The 20206-nt window shown below is 36.3% G+C and overlaps 2 protein-coding genes across 2 annotated transcripts; both read left to right on the top strand.

Moving 5' to 3' along the window:
• Nucleotides 1-305: 305 nt before the first annotated feature.
• LOC115961994 lies at nucleotides 306-1130 on the top strand. The gene has a single exon (XM_031080872.1). The coding sequence runs from the start codon at nucleotides 306-308 to the stop codon at nucleotides 1128-1130; it is 825 nt and encodes a 274-aa protein (XP_030936732.1).
• A 4126-nt stretch (nucleotides 1131-5256) lies between these two features.
• LOC115961995 (disease resistance protein RML1B-like) lies at nucleotides 5257-9774 on the top strand. Its single transcript, XM_031080873.1, has 3 exons — nucleotides 5257-5769; nucleotides 9423-9713; nucleotides 9769-9774. The coding sequence occupies exons 1-3, from the start codon at nucleotides 5257-5259 to the stop codon at nucleotides 9772-9774; spliced, it is 810 nt and encodes a 269-aa protein (XP_030936733.1).
• Nucleotides 9775-20206: the final 10432 nt, after the last annotated feature.

The following is a 20206-nucleotide window of genomic DNA, read 5'->3' on the forward strand; positions in this document are numbered from 1 at the left end:
GTTGACGGCGAAGGCCCAATGGCCATGACTTATGACATGGAGTTAGGGTGGGTTGCAGAGGTTTTAGGCCCAACTAGTGGACATTGGAAGAGAAAAGCCCGTGAGGGGCATACCAAAGGCAAAGATAAGGCTTTAAGCCCAGTAAGGAAAAAAAGAAATGCTCAAAACCCACTCACAGAATTAGATCAGAATACTCTGGAAGTGAAAAGAAGGGGAACAGAAGTGCAGGAAAAAGACGTGGTTGAGAATGAAACTCAAAGGGTTGGCGGTGTGGCGGATGCTGCAAGGCAGCACTGCCGACCCCAATGAGCCTCTTGGCCTGGAATTGCCAGGGCCTGGGGTCAGCTCCGGTCGTGTGCTCACTCACCGATGAGGTGAAAGACACTGACCCGGTTTTGGTTTTCTTATCGGAGACCAAGGCAAATCGAAATAGAGTTAAAGGAATTCAGAGAAAGCTAAATTTTACTCAAGGGATTATAGTTCCAAGTGATGGCTGGAGTGGGGGGCTGGCGATGTTGTGGAAGGAAGGGGCGGATGTGTCCTTTAAAAGCTGTTCAAATGCGCATATCGACGTGGTGGTCCGTGAGGGAGTTGGCATGCAACTGTGGCAAGCTATGGGTTTTTACGGACACCCTGATGCAGGTATGAGATTTACATCTTGGAATTTACTTAAATCACTAAAAAGACAGTGTGATATGTCGTGGGTTGTTTGTGGGGATTTTAATGAAATTGTGCAATCTGATGAGAAATTCGGGTGGTTAGATAGGGACGCGAGACAAATGGAGGTGTTTAGAGAGTGTCTATCTGACTGTGGTCTCATTGACTTGGGTTTTGTGGGGCAGCGTTTTACGTGGTGTAATGGTAGGATTGGGGAGCAACGTACTCGGGTTAGGTTGGATAGGATGGTGGCTAATGAGGAGTGGAGGAAGATGTTCCCTGAGGCAAGAGTTATTCACAGAGCAATGGCAGCTTCAGACCATTGTTTGCTAAATCTGTCTCTTAGGCAGCGGGTGAAAAGAAAGGGAAGTAGAAAACGGTTTATGTTTGAAGCTATGTGGACTAGAGAAGAGAGCTGTAGAGAGGTGATTGAAACGGCCTGGGATTCTTTGAATGCTAATCCGGATGTGTAGATTCAGGATAGGCTAAAAAGTTGTCAAGCTCACCTGCAGACCTGGAATCGTAGGGAATTCGGCAATGTTAACAAAAATTGAAGCAGAAGTAGAGTCGCCTACAGCAACTAGAAGAGTTGAACTTGCTACATGAATCAGCGGAGGAGATTTAGACTCTGAAAAAGGAAATAAACGAAGTATTGTTGCAGGAAGAAATGATGTGGAATCAGAGGTCAAGGGCTTTATGGGTTAAATGTGGGGATCGGAATACAAAATTTTTTCATGCCACGGCTAGCAATAGGCGCCAGAAAAATAGAATAGAAGGTTTGTGTGATTCGGGGGGTATGTGGAGAGAGGACTGTGAAGAGGTGGAAGGTATAATTTTGACATATTTCAAGGAAATTTACAGCTCAAACTTCCCAGTTAATTTTGGGGCTAGCCTTGGGGCGGTGGACAGGAAAGTTACGGAAGAAATGAACGAAAACCTGCTGATGGAATTTAAGGCAGCAGAGGTTTGGTGTGCCTTGAAGCAGATGCATCCCACAAATTCTCCAGGCCCAAATGGTATGTCACCTATATTTTTTCAAAGATATTGGGATATTGTTGGTCCTCATGTAGTAAACTGTGTCCTCCAAACTCTTAGAACAGGTGTTATGCCAAATGGTTTAAATGACACTTATATATGTCTAATACCTAAAATTAACTGCCCCCAAAAGATAACGAAATTCCGACCAATAAGCCTGTGTAATGTTATATATAAACTTGTATCCAAAGTATTGGCTAACAGGTTGAAGAGAGTGCACCCAGAAGTCATTAGTGATGCACAAAGCGCCTTTGTACCAAGGAGGCAGATCACAGATAACGTTCTTGTGGCTTTCGAAGTCATGCACTGTATAAACAAAAGGAGAAAAGGGAAAGAGGGGTTGATGGCAATGAAGATTGATATGAGTAAGGCATACGACCGGGTTGAGTGGGCGTATTTGGAGGCGATGATGCGCAAATTGGGTTTCCAAGATAGGTGGATATCATTGATGATGATGTGTGTAACCACGGTGTCATATTCCGTGCTCTTAAATGGGGAACCGAAGGGTAGGATTGTTCCAACTCGAGGGCTTAGGCAGGGGGACCCGATATCACCGTACCTTTTCCTTTTGTGTGCGGAGGGTCTTTCGGCCATGCTTAAAAAGTCTGAAAATGGGGGAATTCCTAGAGGCATTGCGGTGTGTAGAAGTGCTCCTCGAGTCTCTCATTTACTTTTTGCTGATGACTGTATAGTGTTTGGCAAAGCTTCAAAGGAGGAGGGGCTGAGACTTTTAAAAATCCTTGAGGTGTATGAAAGGGAGTCGGGACAAAAGCTAAACAGAGAGAAAACTTCTCTCTTCTTCAGCAAAAATACAAGGGAGGAGTTAAAAGAGGATGTGAAAGATATGTTTGGAGCACAAATCATCCATCAGCATAAGCAATACTTGGGGCTGCCCCCGTTGGTGGGGAAGGGAAAAAAGAAAGCCTTCCATCAGATATTGGATCAGGTTGGTCGAAAAGTAGCGGGTTGGAAAGGAAAGCTGTTGACAACAAGGGGCCGTGAAATCCTAATAAAGGCCGTTGCCCAAGCCACCCCAATGTATACGATGAATTGTTTTAAACTTCCTGATTCCTTATGTAATGAGTTAAACTCGTTGATGAGGAACTTTTGGTGGGGTCAGCGTGAAAAAGAAAGGAAGCTTGCTTGGATAGCTTGGGAGAAGATGTGCACACCAAAGGCTAAAGGTGGGATGGGTTTTTAAGGATCTCAAAGCTTTTAATCTAGCCTTGCTTGCAAAACAGGGGTGGAGAATCTCTCAAGATACAGATTCCTTGGCTCATCGGGTGCTTAAAGCTAAATACTTCCCGGATTCCAACTTTTTGGAGGCTTAGTTAGGCAAAAACCCATCATACACTTGGAGAAGTCTAGTGGTTGCTATAGGGGTTCTAAAGCGGGGACTGAGATGGAATATTGGTAATGGGCAAAGGGTGAGGATATGGGCAGACAAGTGGGTTCCAATCCCTAATTCATTCAGGGTTGTAAGCCCTCGTCCTCAAAACTTCGAAGGTGAACTAGTGGAAAGCCTTCTAGACCGAGAAGTTGGGGGGTGGAATACTAGTGTTGTGAAAAACTGTTTCTTACCCCATGAAGCGGAGGCTATTTTGAGCATCCCTATCAGGAAATGTTTGCCGGATGATGCCTTGGTCTGGGCTTGGACCAAAAAAGGTAACTTCATAGTGAAAAGTGCTTACCATGTAGCACATGAGTGGCTGATGGATGGAAGAGGCAAAGGGGCTGGTTGTGAGGGATCAAACCTGAATAAGAAAAAGGAATTTTGGAAGACCATTTGGGGATTAAAGTGCCCAAGTAAAGTCAAACACTTTATGTGGAGGGCGTGCAAGAATATCCTTCCTACAAACTATTGCCTTTGCCTTCGGAAGGTTTCCAAAGGGGATGAGTGTGGGCTGTGCAGGCTGGTAGAATCCTTGGGACATGCCTTGTGGGACTGTTGGTTGGCAGATGCGGTTTGGAAGGAAGCTAAGATTTCATTTCCGAGGGGCTGCCACCCTCGTCGCGATTTCATTGATGTGGTTTGGAAGCTGTGGGAAGAAAGAAAGGAAGGCGAGCTAGAACATCTGGCGTGCATAGTGTGGTGCATTTGGAAGAACAGGAATACTTCAAAATTTGAAGGAAAATGCAAGGACGCGAGGAGGATTGTGACTGAAGCCACTGCTCTTGTTGAGGAATTTAGTGAGAAGTATGGTGCCCCAAAACAAACTACCCCACAGAGATCTGAAAGATGGACCCCTCCTAGTAAAGGTTGGTATAAAGTAAACGTGGATGGGGCGGTGTTTAATGAGCTGGGCAGCTGTGGAATTGGGATTGTCATAAGAAACGAAAGGAGAGAAATCATGGGAGTGATGAGCAAAAGGATGGACTTTCCGTTGGGAGCTTTGGAAGTGGAAGCCAAAGCTTTTGAAGAGGACTTGCTGCTTGCTGGTGACCTTGGGCTGAAGCACATTGTGCTGGAAGGTGATGCGCAAGTAGTAACAGATGCGTTGATGGGATGTAGCTCCCCCCCAACCTCTATCCAGATGATTATCGAAGGCATCCAGAGGCTGAATTGTAATGTCCTGGATTGGAAAGTCAGCAATGTTCGTAGAACAAGCAATATGGCTGCACACCGTATGGCTAGGAATGCAAAATTTGTGAATGATTCTGTTATCTGGGTTGAGGATATCCCACCCATCATTGAATTTCAAGTTATCAAAGATGTAACTGTTTTGGACCACGGTCCAGTTTAATGAATGCTGTTGAAGTTTGAACAAAAAAAAAAAAAAAAATTCAACTTATGCTAGTTAAAAGCTTGTTGTATTTCGGGACTCAGTGGAAGCAATGCTGATATATTATTGTTATAACAAATAATTTGAGACGGCTGCTTCAACACTTAGGAGAAGCTCGTTTGGAAAAGAGTGAAACAAAACTATCCATAATATTATTATAAATGTTGGATTCCCAAACTAGAATTGGATGATGCACACAACAACACGTGTCATATATGAGTCTTAAAATGCTTGACATGTAATTGATTCTTTAAGATATTTAGGACTAACAATGCTACATGGGAAGGCTCACGTCTTAGGCAAGAACAATAATTGTTTGCTTTGAAATTCTTTTTTTAGATCATTCTGTCGTAAACCATCTCCCCCTCACCCCCATAATAAATTGCATGGAATGAGAGACAATTGGATAAAGATCGAACTGAAGTAATCTAACCAGCATCAACAAAAGGTTTTATAACAAAAAAAATATAGTTCCCAATCCATCATTTTGACGTGTATAAGTGATATAATCATACAGTTCTTATATGAGTAATTCTATCCACATTGCTCAAGCTAATGAATTCATATTTGTTTCACTTAAGTATTATCACCTAATGCTTTTCTCCACAGGCGTGAGGCAGATTTTATCCAAAACATTGTGGAAGTGATACTGCGTGAACTGAGTTCCAAATTCTCAAGCATTACCCAAAAAAACTTGGTAGGAATAGATTCTTCAGTAGAGGAATTGATCACTTCATATTTAGATTTTGGGGGCAAAGTTTTAATGATTGGGATTTGTGGTATGGGGGGGCTGGGAAAGACAACTCTTGCTAGAGTGATTTATGAGAAGTTCTCCAACGATTTTGAAGGTTCTAGCTTTATCGCTAATGTTAGGGAAGTTTCAGAAAAACAGAGTTTGCTTCCATTACAAAAACAACTTCTTGCACAAACTTTGGGGGAAAGAAATATAGATATATGGGATGTTTATGATGGAGTTGACATGATCAAGAAGAGGCTACATTGGAAAAGGGTTCTAGTTGTTCTAGATGATGTTAATCAATTGGACCAATTAGAAAAATTGGTTGGAGAATATGGCTGGTTTGGAGAAGGGAGTTGGATCATAATAACAACCAGAGATGATCATTTGTTGCTTCAACATGAAGTTCATAAAATATATAAGCCTAATACATTAAATGTCCATGATGCTCTAAAGCTTTTTTGTTTGAAAGCCTTCAAAAATGAGCAACCAGGAGAAGGTTATGTACAACTCTCTGAAAAAGTGATATCTTATGCTAAAGGACTTATGTTGGCTCTTGTAACTTTGGGTTCCTTTTTGTTTGGAAGAACAATGGATGAATGGCAAAGTGCATTGCACAATTTGAAAAAAAAAAAATCCTAAAAGTGAGATATTTGATTTACTTAAATTAAGTTATGATGGACTAGAGAAAATGTGGAAGGATATTTCTTGGATATTGCGTGTTTCTTAAGAGGGAAGACTAAAGATCAAGTAATAGAGATATTAGAGAATCGTGGGTTTGATGTGAGAATCGGTATAAGTATTCTTTTAAATAAATCTCTCATAATCTTAGAAAACAAGACATTGTGGATGCATGATCTACTACAAGAAATGGGTAGAGAAATTGTCCGTCGAGAATCATGTGAAGAGCCTGGAAAGCGTATGTAGCAGGTTGTGGCTTTGTAAAGATTTGTTGCATATAATGATGAAAGATATGGTTAGAGCAATGGCAAAAATAAAAATTTATTTCAACAAACGAGTTTAAGTTGGTATAATAGCCTAATTTCGTTCAATAAAATAGTTTATTCTGATTCAACAGGTACATAGGTGCCTAGGTTCTTGATTAACGAAATACAGAATACAAACTTTCGTTTTCATATATTGTTTCTAACGATTTTTTATATTTTTGAAAACATAATATGATTGTATCATCTCTATAATATATAATGGAAGTTTTACAATAAATTTTGCAAAACTTCTGTTACTTCATGTCATCAGCAACCCATCACTAGCTAATTTTGGTTCTCCATTCCAGTCCCTTTATCTCCTCTTAAATTCTATAGTTGTACTTTGTTCAACCTTTCTTCTTTCTTCTTTCTTTCTTTCTTTTTTTTTTTTTCTTTTTTTTTTTTTCTTTGTGTGTGTGTGTGTGGTAATGTTCATGATTTCCATTGCCCAGTTCGATATTGTATGCACTTCTTAAGAATTTCCTACCGACTGCAGAGCATGGTTATCCAATCTTCATTTGACCCTATTCTTTTCTTATATCACACACTTCAAGTGCGCACGCACCGTCGCACATAATGGGTAATTATCTGGTTCCACTTTACTTTTCCCATACTAGAATACATATTGGTGAGTTATATTCTAGCTCGGTCCTTCTTGAGTAAAGAAGTTTGGGGACATGACATTCCACCTCAAACTTAAAACGAAAAAAATATTTTTCCCCCTTTGACATCCGTTTGACCAAATTTTGTTTAATTAATATAAAAAAATTATGTACCAACTTACCCTTTGCTTGCAAGTTTCCAAAATTATCCTCCATTTCAAAATTTATTATTTTTAATTTTTAATTAAAGTGTATTTTAAAATATTAAGTATGACTTTTGCTCTTTTTTCTTTTTTCTTTTTCTAATGAGTTATGGAGAGATTTGCCATTGTAAGTGTTTTAGTACTTGATAAATTTTGTATTTTTATTCTAACTTTATTAGTTGTGTTTTTGCTTACCATGGTTAAACTTTTGTAAAAATATTTTTATAAAAATTTAAAATATTTCGTTACTAATATAAATAGAAGGGGGTGAGTGTTGATTTCTTCAAACCTCAAGGGAGGGGAGTATAATTACCCCTAAATCTATTATTACTCCCTTTAATACCCTCTCTCTTGTTCATTACATCCTTTGCCTTCAAGTTAAAAAAGAGGCCAATACTCCCTATTTCTTCCATTTTGTTTCCCTTTTGGTAATTTTTTTAATTGTCTATTTTTTTACTAACATATTATTTTGAGAATTGTTTATATCCACAACATTTTCATAACAAATTCTAAGTGGTAGTTGTTAATAGTTGTTATAGATGGGAAAAAAAATCATTTAAGTTATGGATTCAAATTAGAACCAATAATAACTTACCACCTATAATTTGTTGTGAAAGTATTGTGAACTAGCACTTCTTTATTATTTTTGGTTTATTTAACTGCCAAATGCGGCAATGCACATCACATTTATGTTAACAATGCTATACTAGTGGCCAAAATATTTCTGTGTTAACGAAGTAATGTTATCAAACTATCATATTCAAATTATTTTATGTTTATTTTTTACTGAAATTTTCATTTCATATTCAGTGTTTGGTAGAACTTCCCGAGAGATGAAGGTGGATGAGGTTCCTTTCTGTTTGATCTTTCCAGAAGATTGGAAAGAGTTTCATTCTTAACCTATTCAATTCTGATTCAGACTTACGTGTTCTGCTTTTTTTGGTTTTTGTTCTTGAAGTTGTTTGCTTTATTTTGTTTCTTGTATTGAAAAATATTTGATATACACTTGTATTTTGGATATTAGGGACAAAAGGTTAGAATTTGAAGTAATTTTTGTTTTCGTTTTGTTTCTTTTTTTCATTTTTGTTTTGAATTGTGGTTTTGAATTATGGTTTTGATACTTTGGATTTTATATTAGGGGGGAGAAAGTTTTTATATTTTTATAAAATTTGTTTTATAGAATAATTGTTAATTTTTAGCATACTTTAGGAATTGATGATGCACAAAATTTTGTAACTAAATGTTGTTTAGGAATGGATATTTTTTCTGTTATTGAGAAAGATTGTTTTGCTTTTCATTTTGATAGTGGAAAAACTGTTTTATTAATTATAGTGTGTATATAGGTGTCATCTTAAATTTTCTTGCAAATCGCCCAAATTAATGACTAGTTTGTAAACTTGAATTCATTTTTTTTAAATGAATTCATTTTTCTTGATGTAATCATCCAATCATTCTCTGATTACTACCTAGAACAAAATGCTAATATATATATATATATATATATATATTTTTTTTTTTTTTCAACTTCGATCTATAGGCTTAATTTTCTTTATTTTCCAATCACTTTAAAAGTAGTGTCGTCATTTCCTATATATATATATAGACACACACATATTGTCTTGGTCTTGAATTCCTAAAAGGTAGAATTGGACCTCTAGTTTTGAAGCATGGTTATAAAACAAAATTAGCAATCTTCATATATGAGTTTTAAACTGGACGATAAGAAGAAAACCTTAAAATATGATGTGTTACGATCATCTCTTTTAGGGATACTACGCTCTTTTAATTACTAAAAGGACTATTAATATGCAGTGCATTTTACTGTTAAACCATGACGTTGTACTATGATCTATTAGTGACTAACAAGAGTCTTAACACGATTTATATTTTACTATTTTATATTCTATGAATAGTGTTAGGGATACAACATTTTTAATTATATTTTTTTGATAATTATTAATATGATATATTGTGATTGGAGCCGTACCACTTTGAATTGAGCCAAACTTTGACATCACTTTTATCATGTACCAATCACAACTTACAATATCAATAGTTTTGAAAAATGTTGTATCTTAGAACTTATTGATTTTCTATTGTTAAATTTGAAGTTAGTTCCATCATTTGGGGTTCTCTTGGGGAGGGCAATGCAAAATTTAAATTACTTCTAGGGGGTTCAATGGGGCAATTTTCCACCCTCAACCTTGTTGGTTAAGATGAAGTTATAAAAAATCGTAAAAAGGTGGCACGTAATGCACAAAACTATCACTTTTTGCTGGGTTGGTTAGAAGGAAGTTATATACATGGAAAACTCAATGAATATATATTTTCATCTCCTTAACATTGTATAAAACTAGACTGATACTTGTACTCTTATATTTTCTCGTGCAAATCACCAAGTCTTTGCTTTTGAATTTTAGGCAACAGAAGCAATTCAAGCCATAGGTTTGGCCTCTTTTGATGTGGATCCGGAAGAGGCTCAAAGCTTTGAAGAATATTCTGAAGCCTTTTCAAAGATGTTTAATCTTAGATTGCTTATGATTGATGATTTGCATATCCCAAATGGTCTCAATCATGTTTCTAATTCCCTAAGACATCTTATATGGAATGGTTATTTCTCGAAATGTTTGCCGTCCAGTTTCCAACCGAAAGAGCTTGTTAAACTTGAATTGCATTCTAGCAACATTGAATATCTTTGGAAGGGAGTTAAGGTACTTGTGTCTTTTTAAGTGCATTTCTATGATATATTATTTCTCTTTTCTCTAGGTGTAGTTACAATACACTCCCATCTTTTCCCTTTCATTATATAATTGTTTTAATTTAAACATTATTTACTCCTTAAACTAACTCTATATTTACTTTAATGTAAGTTAATTGTTATTTTCTTTTCTTTTTTCTTTGCAACAATATTTAGACAAGTTAAAGTCCATTGATCTTAGTGATTCCAAATTCCTTATTGGAACACCTGACTTCTCTGGGCTTCCAAGACTTGAGAGACTATGTGCCCATTTGGTTCAGCATTTGAAGCCCAAAAAGCGCTTTTTCAAAAAAGCTCAACCCAGTTTTGCGTTTGGTAAGCTCAAAACGCAACTTTTTTATAAAAGTTGCGTTTTGAACTTTTAGAAAAACTGAGGGCAAAACGCGGAAGGAAAATGGTGAGGCAACGGTCCATAAATGAAAACGCGCACTGCGCGTTTTGATGGTTACCGTTGCTAATGATGAAATTCCAGAAATACCCATGAACAAACATAGAACAAACACTACAGAACAAACACTACAAATCATAACAATAAACAATCTTTCTCTCAAACATCTCTAAACTCAAACATAATCAGATTACCAGAATACAAACTCAAAAACACAGTTTTAAAATTAATCAAATCATAACAATAAAAGCAAAAAAAAAAAAAAAAAAAAAACAAAGGACAGAAGCTTGCTGACCCATCTGGACTGGTTGGGGACGAAGATGAGCAATAGCACGAAGATGAGAGCTCCTTGGAATGTTCTTAAATGACGGAGAAAAGGAAAATTTTCTTATCAGAGAGAGTTTTGGAATCAAGTTAAAAAAAAAAAAAAAAAAAGAAAAAAAAAAGAGAGAGACGGAGCTGGAGAAAGAAGGACCTCCTGGAATGTTCTGATGAATGAGGGAGAATGAGGGAGAAAAGGAGAGTTAAAAAGAGGGGTAGAGATAGTGGAGAACGTGTGGAGGAGAAAAAAAAAAGAAAAAGAAATAAAACTGGTTGAACGTGAAATGGAAAAAGAAAAAATAATATAAAAAATAAAAAATCCAAATTGAGAAATATTACTGTAATATTTTCACAATATTTTCACAATAAATTTTAAGTAACAGATTGTTATTAGTTAATATTGGTTAGTAAAAAAATAATTTCAGTTGTGGGTTCAAATTAGAACTAGTAACAACTTTTCACATAAATTTTATTGTGAAAATATTGCGAAAAATATTGTAAACGTAACACTTCTAATAATAAATTTTACACAGTAATTTGTTATTGGTTCTCATTTGAACCTACTAATAACATTATTATTTTTCTTCTCTACCATTAACAACTTGTCATATAGACTTTATTGTGAAATTTTTGTAAAAATATTGTGTCCATAATTTGCATTAAGAGAGATAATTAAAACAAAAAATTCACTTATATATATCTTGTCCTTTTTGGTAATTTATAACTCAAACCTCCAATTTTATAAGTGCTAGCCAAACACTCAGCTTTTTCAAAAAGCACTTTTTAACAGTTTTTACCAAACACTCAGCTTTTTAAAAATGCACTTTTTCATTATGCACTTTTTGAAAACTCCACTTTTTCATTATGCAGTTTTACAAAAAACTGAACCAAACTCACCCTATATCTTATTGGCTGCCATAATTTAGTTGAGATACACCCATCTATTGGACAACTCAGGAGGCTTGTTGTTTTAGATCTAGAATCCTGCCTATCTCTTACGAATCTTCCTAGCATGTCCACTGAAATGGAGTCCCTTACAAATCTTAATCTCTGTGACTGCATAAATATCACAAATATTCCAGAGTTTAAGGGAATTATGAAAAGCCTATCAGAACTTTCCTTGAATAAGACTGCTGTTGGGGAACTACCCTCCTCAATTGAGTGTTTGACTGCGCTTACTTCTTTAAATCTATGAGACTGCCAAAATCTCGAATGCCTTCCAAGCAATATGGATAGTTTGAGGTCTCTTGAAAAACTCCTTCCAGGATGCTTGAAACTTTCCGCCCTACCAGAGAACGTGTGGAAAATGAAGTGTTTGAAGAAACTTGATTTGAGTGGACCTGGCATTAGACGAGTTTCCCAAAATAAACTTAATTTGGGTGGGACGTTTCGACTTCAAAGAATAGGGCTTAATTGTATTGGCTTCTTATCCTCGTTAGTGGAAACAGTCTTGTCATCCTGCCTGCAAGCATCAGTCAACTTTCGAAACTTGAAACTCAATATTGCTTAAACCCCTTGATTGGAATTTCAAAAAGTTCTGACGTTGGCATCTAATTTGGAAGACTTCATGGCGCCATTACCTTCCTCCATTATGTTAGGAGCATTAATAGGATCAGGTATGATTGGGAAAGAGTCCATATTCGGCTCAACCACTGAATCATCGTGTAAGTCTCAACCACATTAAAATCATCGTGTAACGTCTCAACCACTGAAGCAGTGATGAGAGCATCAAAGCCCTCATCACTGCTTCTACCCGTTACCAAGGATGAATGATTCACCTCCACTAGACCACCACTACCCGCCTGCCTCTCCGCTGCACCTGGTTGTGAGTTGGAGACCTGAGCCATGGCATGAACTCTGGTCTTATTTCGCTCGTAATATCCAGGGATATAAATTACGTCCTTACCTGCCGACGTATACGGGGCTGCCTTCAACGATGAATCAAATTGTTGTTGCTCCGGTGTAAGCGTACCCTTGCTATCAATACATAATTCACAGTTCTTATCACTGTGATTCAGACGTCCACACCAAAAGCAAATGTTGGGCAGCCGCTCATACTTGAACTTCACCCATACTTTTTCTCCATTCTCCATTGTAATTAGCCTTCCATGGCATAGGGGAAGAGAAATATCTATGAGTACTCGGACTCTTATGAAAAGACCACCATCATCATCCACTGCCCTTGCTGATTTTTGCACCTCACCAACTATTTCGCAAATATCTTCAGCCACTCGTCTATTCATATAACGAACTGGAATATCGTGAACTTGGACCCAGAATAGGGTCGTTTTGAAAATCAAGTCACAAACAGGAACATCAGAATTGTATCTTTGCAACATGACTAAGTGCTTGTCAAAACTCCATGGTTGATTTTGCAAAATCCTATCCACATCACCCAGATTGTCAAAAACAAATTAAACTCTCTGTTACTTGTGATTTCGAATTTTGAAACCATTGGTAGACCTCCAGAGCTGTTTGAAGGTCCTCGCCATTGCTTCCATATTCAAAAATCGAGGGGGTTAAGAATTGTGCTGCTAAAAGAAATTCCCCCGATTGTTGGTCACGTTGAAGAACAAAACCTGTTAGTCTTCCTCTCTGACAAGGAGAAAGTGCTCCACTTTGCAGCCAGATCCTCCATGATACAATTTTGAGAGAAGACAGCCTAATTAGTGTTTCCCTTAACCCCTAAAAGAAAAAACCCACAAGCTCTAATGACAAACTTATTGTCTTAGAGAACAAACTCTCCTTCTTAGAAGGGACAAAACACTTCTACTGCCGTAGGGAAAGAGAGAGAGCTCACTCACCTAGCAGCAGAGAGACAGTAAAGAATTAGTGAGTTGTCGGTAGAAATTTAGTGCAGTGATATTTGCTTGAAGTGAATATATAACAATCATATATTTACTTGGGAAGCTTATTTTTGGCTTGCTTTAATGATATAAAATAAAAGAGAGTTTGATTATCTCATAGGGTTTTTAAGTTTAACTCAAGCTTCTCCATTTATTCACGCTTCAAGTTGATGCAACACAGCAACATTGCCTACAAAAGTGGAAAATACAAAGTAAATCTTCATGTAGTCATGGTTACATCACCATTTCTGATCAATTATCAATTGTGTTATAAACTTAAGCTGTTAGAAAATGTTGAATTAATCATTTAGTCTAACACTCCCCTTCCATGTGGCCTAAACTGAAATTATTAAATGGGGCCAAACACATGGGAATTCTATAAATGGGATTTAAGATGGAGACAAGATTTGAATCCAAAATCTCTTGTTTTGATACTATGATAAATTTTTTTGATAAGTAATAAACTTCATTGAAATTGAAAAAGGTCAAAAAGAAAAAAAGGAATAGGGCACACAGGCAGTGTGCTAAGAGACAACAAACAAAAAATCTAAACAGTAATGAAGGTACAAAAATCAAGCATGTCAGGAAGAGACATGAAGGTAACGAAAGTACGTGCATTCCTCTCCCTCCATATGACCCACATAAGAAATGAGGGATCATACTCCAAAGCAACTTAGTTTTGAGTCTACAATTCCTGCCTGACCAACTTGCTATAAGATCCATAACCCCACATGGCATGACCCAATGATACCATAACAAATTACCAATTGTCTTAAATAATTAAACTAGTACAAAATGGTGAATTTGATCATTTAATCTAAAACAATTTCATTAATACATAATAGTGTATTGCACACGTGACATGGCATAACATAACGTGCAAGGACAAGGGGGCATTACATGGTCAAATTCATGACTTACGTTAATCAGGTTATGGCTTCTGGCCTCTATTTCCAAATCATACAATTAATATTAACTAAATTTCTAAAACATAGAGCAAAAACACCCATGTCCTGCCAGAAAAAAGCATGGAAATCAGGAGAATTCAACAAAATAGGAACACATAAGAAACAAAACACATGGTATACGTGGTTCACTTAACAAATCCATGGTCAAAGATACCAACCAATTCACTATTCATGAAGATTCAAACAAAAACCAAGCTTTGATGGATAAGTAAAAGGATTATTATTATTATTACTAGCCTCATCCTATTGTGTAGGAAAAAAAAAAAAAAAAACTGTGTTTTTATTTTATATATATAATTTTTCTTTTGAGAATCTAATTTTTAGGAGAGTGACCCTATTTTTTATGCAATATTTTAGTATTTTTTTTGGGGGGGGGGGGGGGGGGGAAGCAAAGCATTCATTCATTCAATAATATGTAAAGAATCTTGGTACAAAGCCTCCACCACAGGTGGTGGTGAATCCTCTACCTAATAGACTACATCAGTAATATTTTTACCGAATTATTCTTTTGTTTTGTTTCTACTTAAACATAGGGATGTAAAGGCATTTTGGAATAAAAAAAAAAAAGAGGATCCCAAATAAAAAAAGCTCCTTAAATAGTAGTATAAATTATTAGTTAGGAAATTCTGATTTTGGGTTTGGGAATTTTATACAATAGAATTTTATACGATTCAAACAAAACTTATAAATGAATCACATTAAGAGAACCAGGCTAGTCAAGATCCCATACTCGACAACATTGAAACCACTGTACCATGGGGAAGGAATATTCCTAGGATTTACTACAAACTTCACAGGAGGTACAAGCTGTTGCTACTGCAATTAAAAAGAAAAAACCAAATAGTTATGCTTTGATTGTTTTGGTTAGAAATTAAAATGCTTTACTAATCTTATAATGGTTTAGGAACAAAGCATTAGTACTTGTAAAGTTGTAATTTACAACTATTTTGTGTTGACTTTAATTCCATGCCAAATTTTATTGTAATTTCTTCAATCATATTTCCCTGTATTTATGTGAGTTTTTAATTGTAAAGGATGAGTGTGAAGACTCAAGATAAAAGGATGAACAAGTGGATTTAGCAAGTGTCTCGCGAGAAGCTTGTTGGAAGTTTAGTTTGAAAATTGTCCATATTGATTAACAAAGTTACAAAGCAATATCAATAATATATCAATAAAACAAGATATGCTCAAATTAACTTATAAGCAAAATAGACAAGTACAAAAGTGTATAAAATTAAGGATTAAGTAAAACTTATTGCCGAGGCACAGAACTAAATCTGTTGTCCTTAAGAAGCGATTTCGCCTCCACTGGAATGAATTTGTCGGTGCAAATGGCTCAGGCGGTCACTCTCCAGGATACAAGGACAACTCTGTTAATGTGCACTCACAAACAAAGTTTTGAACTCATCACAAATGCCCAAGAGAAAATTTTCAGTAGAAACAAAGTAGCTAGAGTATCAAAAGTAATATATGTTTTATTATTTTTAACTAATATCATATATGCAGAATTTTTTTTTTTTTTTTTTGATAGTCTTAGAGCTCTAAAAAAAGGAAGTAGCTAAAGATATTTAGAGTGAAAAAGGGAAAGGCAAAAACAAAGGAATTTTCTTTCCCACTGATGTCACAAGTCGCTATGTATTTTCTGCAAAACACGGGAAGGTGCGGCTGACTATTTTATAAGGAAATATGAGAAGATTGAGGGTTTTGTTTGCTGCCAAAAATTCCCATGCTAGCTAAGGAAAATTCTAGAGCATGGGCTTGGGCTTTACAACAAAATATCATGCGCTTAAATTTTAAAACATACCCAACAATCCCCCACATGTTTTAAAATTTTGATTTTTAAAAAATTGGGCAATCACAAGATGAAATTAGTGTTGATGTCTTGTGGACTTGAATCAACACTTGGTATTTGTATTCTAGAATTCACAAAATCTTGGTGATACTAGATCTTGAACCAATTTCATGAACCACAAGAATACGAACACCTATGCTTGTGAATTCTTGGATGAGTTCTCGATTTGGCACGTTTCAGCCATGTGCCCCACTTGGATTTTCATGAGTGCTCTGGAGAGTTTGCCCTCACTCTCATAGGAGGCGGCCCCACCTCCACACCCACATAGTTGAATTCATCAAGTGTGTACTACCACACACCACCTATTAATATATAGGTGGTGTGTGGTAGTACACACTTTAAAGGCTATGAATTCATTAAGAATCTTAAACTCAACCTCACTAGTTTGGTAGTAAGCACTATCTACACCATAGGGAGGGACAATGAGATCTCATTCTCACTAATAGTGCTATCTTAAATCTCTCCATGATGCCCATTGAACCTTTGTTGACATAGGTTGTGTTGTCATCATAGGTGATTCACTCAATGGGCTTAAGTCCCATCCCCCTTGATGTATCATAGACCAATTGTCTAGTTAGCCCTTTGGTCAGAGGATCTGCAAGATTCTTTTCTGATTGTACAAACTCCATGGCAATTACACCATTGCTTATGAGTTGCTGTACTATATTGTGTCTTAGGCGTATATGCCTCTTCTTCCCATTATAAATTTTATTTCTTGCACATGCAATTGCAACTTGGGAATCACAATGCAATGATATTGATGGTAATGGCTTATCCCATTTTGGTATATCAGCAAGTAAATTTCTAAGCCACTCAGCTTCAGTACCTGCCTTTTCTAAAGCAACAAACTCAGACTCCATAGTTGATCTAGCATTACAGGTTTGTTTAGAAGACTTCCAAGATATAGCTCCTCCACCTAGGGTGAAAACATAATCACTAGTGGAGTTGGTCTCATCATTATCTGATATCCAGTTTGTATTACAATAGCCTTCTAATACTGTTGGACGACCTGTATATGTAAGGCCCAAATTCATGGTGCCTTTCAAATATCTCAAGAGACGAGTTAGTGCATTCTAATGTTCATAGGCAGAATTATGTGTATATCTACTAAGTCTACTAACAGCATATGCAATATCAGGGAGTGTACAATTCATTAGAAACATCACACTACCAATAATTTTAGCATACTCAGATTGTGCAACAGGAGACCCTCTATTTTTCTTTAAATGTATACTTGGGTCATATGGAGTTCTCACAGGGTCACAATCAAAATGACTGAATTTTTTAAGTACTTTCTCAACATAGTGTGATTGGGAAAGTCTAATCCCTTCACTATTCCTTATGATTTTTATTCCCAAAATTACATCAGCCTCTCCAAGGTCTTTCATATCAAAGTTTGAAGATAAGAGATCTTTAGTACTTTTTACAACATCCATGTCAGTTCCTAAAATTAACATGTCATCCACATATAGGCATATGATAACACCACTATCACCAGAGAATTTATTATACACACATTTGTCAGATTCGTTCACAACAAATCCATTAGAAATTAAAGTGTTCTCAAATCTTTCATGCCATTGTTTAGGAGCTTGTTTCAAACCATATAATGATTTTCTAAGTTTACACACTTTACTTTCTTGTCCTTGAACCACAAAACCCTCTGGTTGGTCCATGTAAATTTCTTCATCTAAATCACCATTTAAAAATGTTGTTTTGACATCCATTTGGTGAACAATCAATTTATGTATTGAGGCCATAGCAATCAGAATCCTAATTGTAGTTAATCTTGTCACCATTGAATAAGTGTCAAAGTAATCTATCCCTTTTGCAACTAGTCTAGCTTTGAATTTGTCTATGGACCCATCTACTTTCAATTTCTTTTTAAACACCCATTTTCAACCAATGGTCTTGCATCCTTTAGGGAGTTCAACTAATTCCCATGTATGGTTAGCCATAATTGATTCTAACTCACTATGGACTGCATCCTTCCAAAAGGTTGCATCTACTGATTTCATGGCCTCTTGATAAGTTTTTGGGTCATCTTCAATGAGAAAAGCAGTGATAAAGTTAGGTCCAAAGTTGGTTCCATTTTTAGGTCTTTTACTACATCTTAACTCTTGTTTTAAGTGATTTTCATCTAAGTTTGAACTTGATCTCACTTGGGGTATGACTGATGAGGACTCATTAGTGAGTCTCGTTCTCTTCATAGGAAAAATATGCTCAAAGAAATCAGCATCCCTAGTCTCCACTATGGTGTTAGTCTCCAAAACTAAGCACCTATAGGCAAGATTATTTTGTGCATGAAGACACTATCCTTGGTTTTAGGACCTATCTTTTCTTTATGTGGTTCAGGAATTCCAACCTTTGCCAAACAACCCCACACCTTCAAGTACCCTAAGTTTGGTGCACGTCCTTCCCATAGTTCATATGGAGTTTTTCTAATCTTTTTATGTGGGACCCTGTTTAATACATGACATGCAGAAAGGATAGCCTCCCCCCACATGTTGGAAGGAAGACCAGAGATAATGAGCATGGCATTCATCATATCTTTTAGGGTTCTATTTTTCCTCTCAGCTATTCCATTTTGTTTAGGTGTACGAGGTGCAGTGACTTCATGAATAATACCATTTTCTTCACAAATTTTTTTAAACAAAGCTGAACCATATTCTCCTTCTTTATCAGACCTAAGCCTTTTAATTTTCTTATTTTTCTTATTTTCAACTTCTGTCTTAAATTTTATAAATATGTTTTCAGCTTCATCTTTACTACTTAAGAGGTATACTCTTGTATATCTAGAGTAGTCATCTATAAATGTCATATAATATTTTTTTACCTCCTCTACTCGTATAATTTTTGAAGTCTCCTATGTCACTTTGAAAGGTTTTTTGAAATGTTTTGCTTCTACACATATTTCACACTTTGAATGCTCTGAATTAGTTAAGTTTGGAATTAGGCTCATTTGTTTCATTCTTTTGATGGTTGCAACATTCACATGCCCTAGTATACCATGCCAAAGATCCAAAGATTCAACAATATAAGCAGAAGAGTTACTAGATATATTCATGTTCTCACAATCAGTTTCAAGCACAAATAAGCCTTCATGACAAAATCCCTTGCCCACAAAATCACAATTTTGACTAAGAACAATCTTATTAGATTCAAAAACAATTTTTAGGCCAGCCTTATTGAGCAAGAACCCAAACACTAAATTTCTACACCTATTAGGAACATGAAGAACAGAGTGCGAGGCTAAAGACTTACCTGAAGTAAATTTCAAAAGTACCTTTCCCCTTCCAGCAACTCTTGCAGTGCCAGAGTCTCCTACATAAACATTCTCTTCATCTATTACTTCCTCATAATTAATAAATAACTCCTTTTTACATTTTTAGACCCCTTAAAATACAACCAGATTAACCTAGTTAATTAGCCAAGTGATTACTTAGTCCAAATTTCAAATCTAGGTTAACACAATCACATAATCATATCTATGTAAAATGCAGAATATAAAGAACACAAAGATATGATAACCTAAGAAACCACACCGATAAAAACCTGGGGAGGATTTAACCTAGCTATCCTCAAGGTAAACTTGAATCCACTATGAAAGAATCGAAGTTTTACAATAGCAACTTAGACCACTAACATCCTATTGCTACCCACCAGTAGAAAACTTATTGACACGACCACATGCAAGCTCCGAGACCACGGACTCCTTCTTTCTTGAATTCTCCAGCAAGTACAAGCACTCCCGCTTGTGTATCTTTAAGCTCTTTAGTGCAGCAACTGAATGATCATCAAACTCTCAATGAAATCTCCTTCTTGATAATCTTAAGCATGTGTGAAGGTAACCACCTCTCAGGTCTCACAAGAGATTCACACACACAGCAAATAGAGCAACCTCAAAAACGTGGCTAGGGTTTCCCTTTTATACTTAGGGCAAAACATAAAACCCTACACGTTATATGGGCTTAGGGCTGAGTTGGAAATTCTGCAGAAAAAACATTCTGCCCGACTTTTGATCGGTCGAGTCTAATTCTAGATTGATCGAGCCAGACCGAATTGCACAAT

Source organism: Quercus lobata, chromosome 9, assembly GCF_001633185.2.
Source record: "Quercus lobata isolate SW786 chromosome 9, ValleyOak3.0 Primary Assembly, whole genome shotgun sequence".
Classification (NCBI taxonomy): Eukaryota; Viridiplantae; Streptophyta; class Magnoliopsida; order Fagales; family Fagaceae; genus Quercus; species Quercus lobata.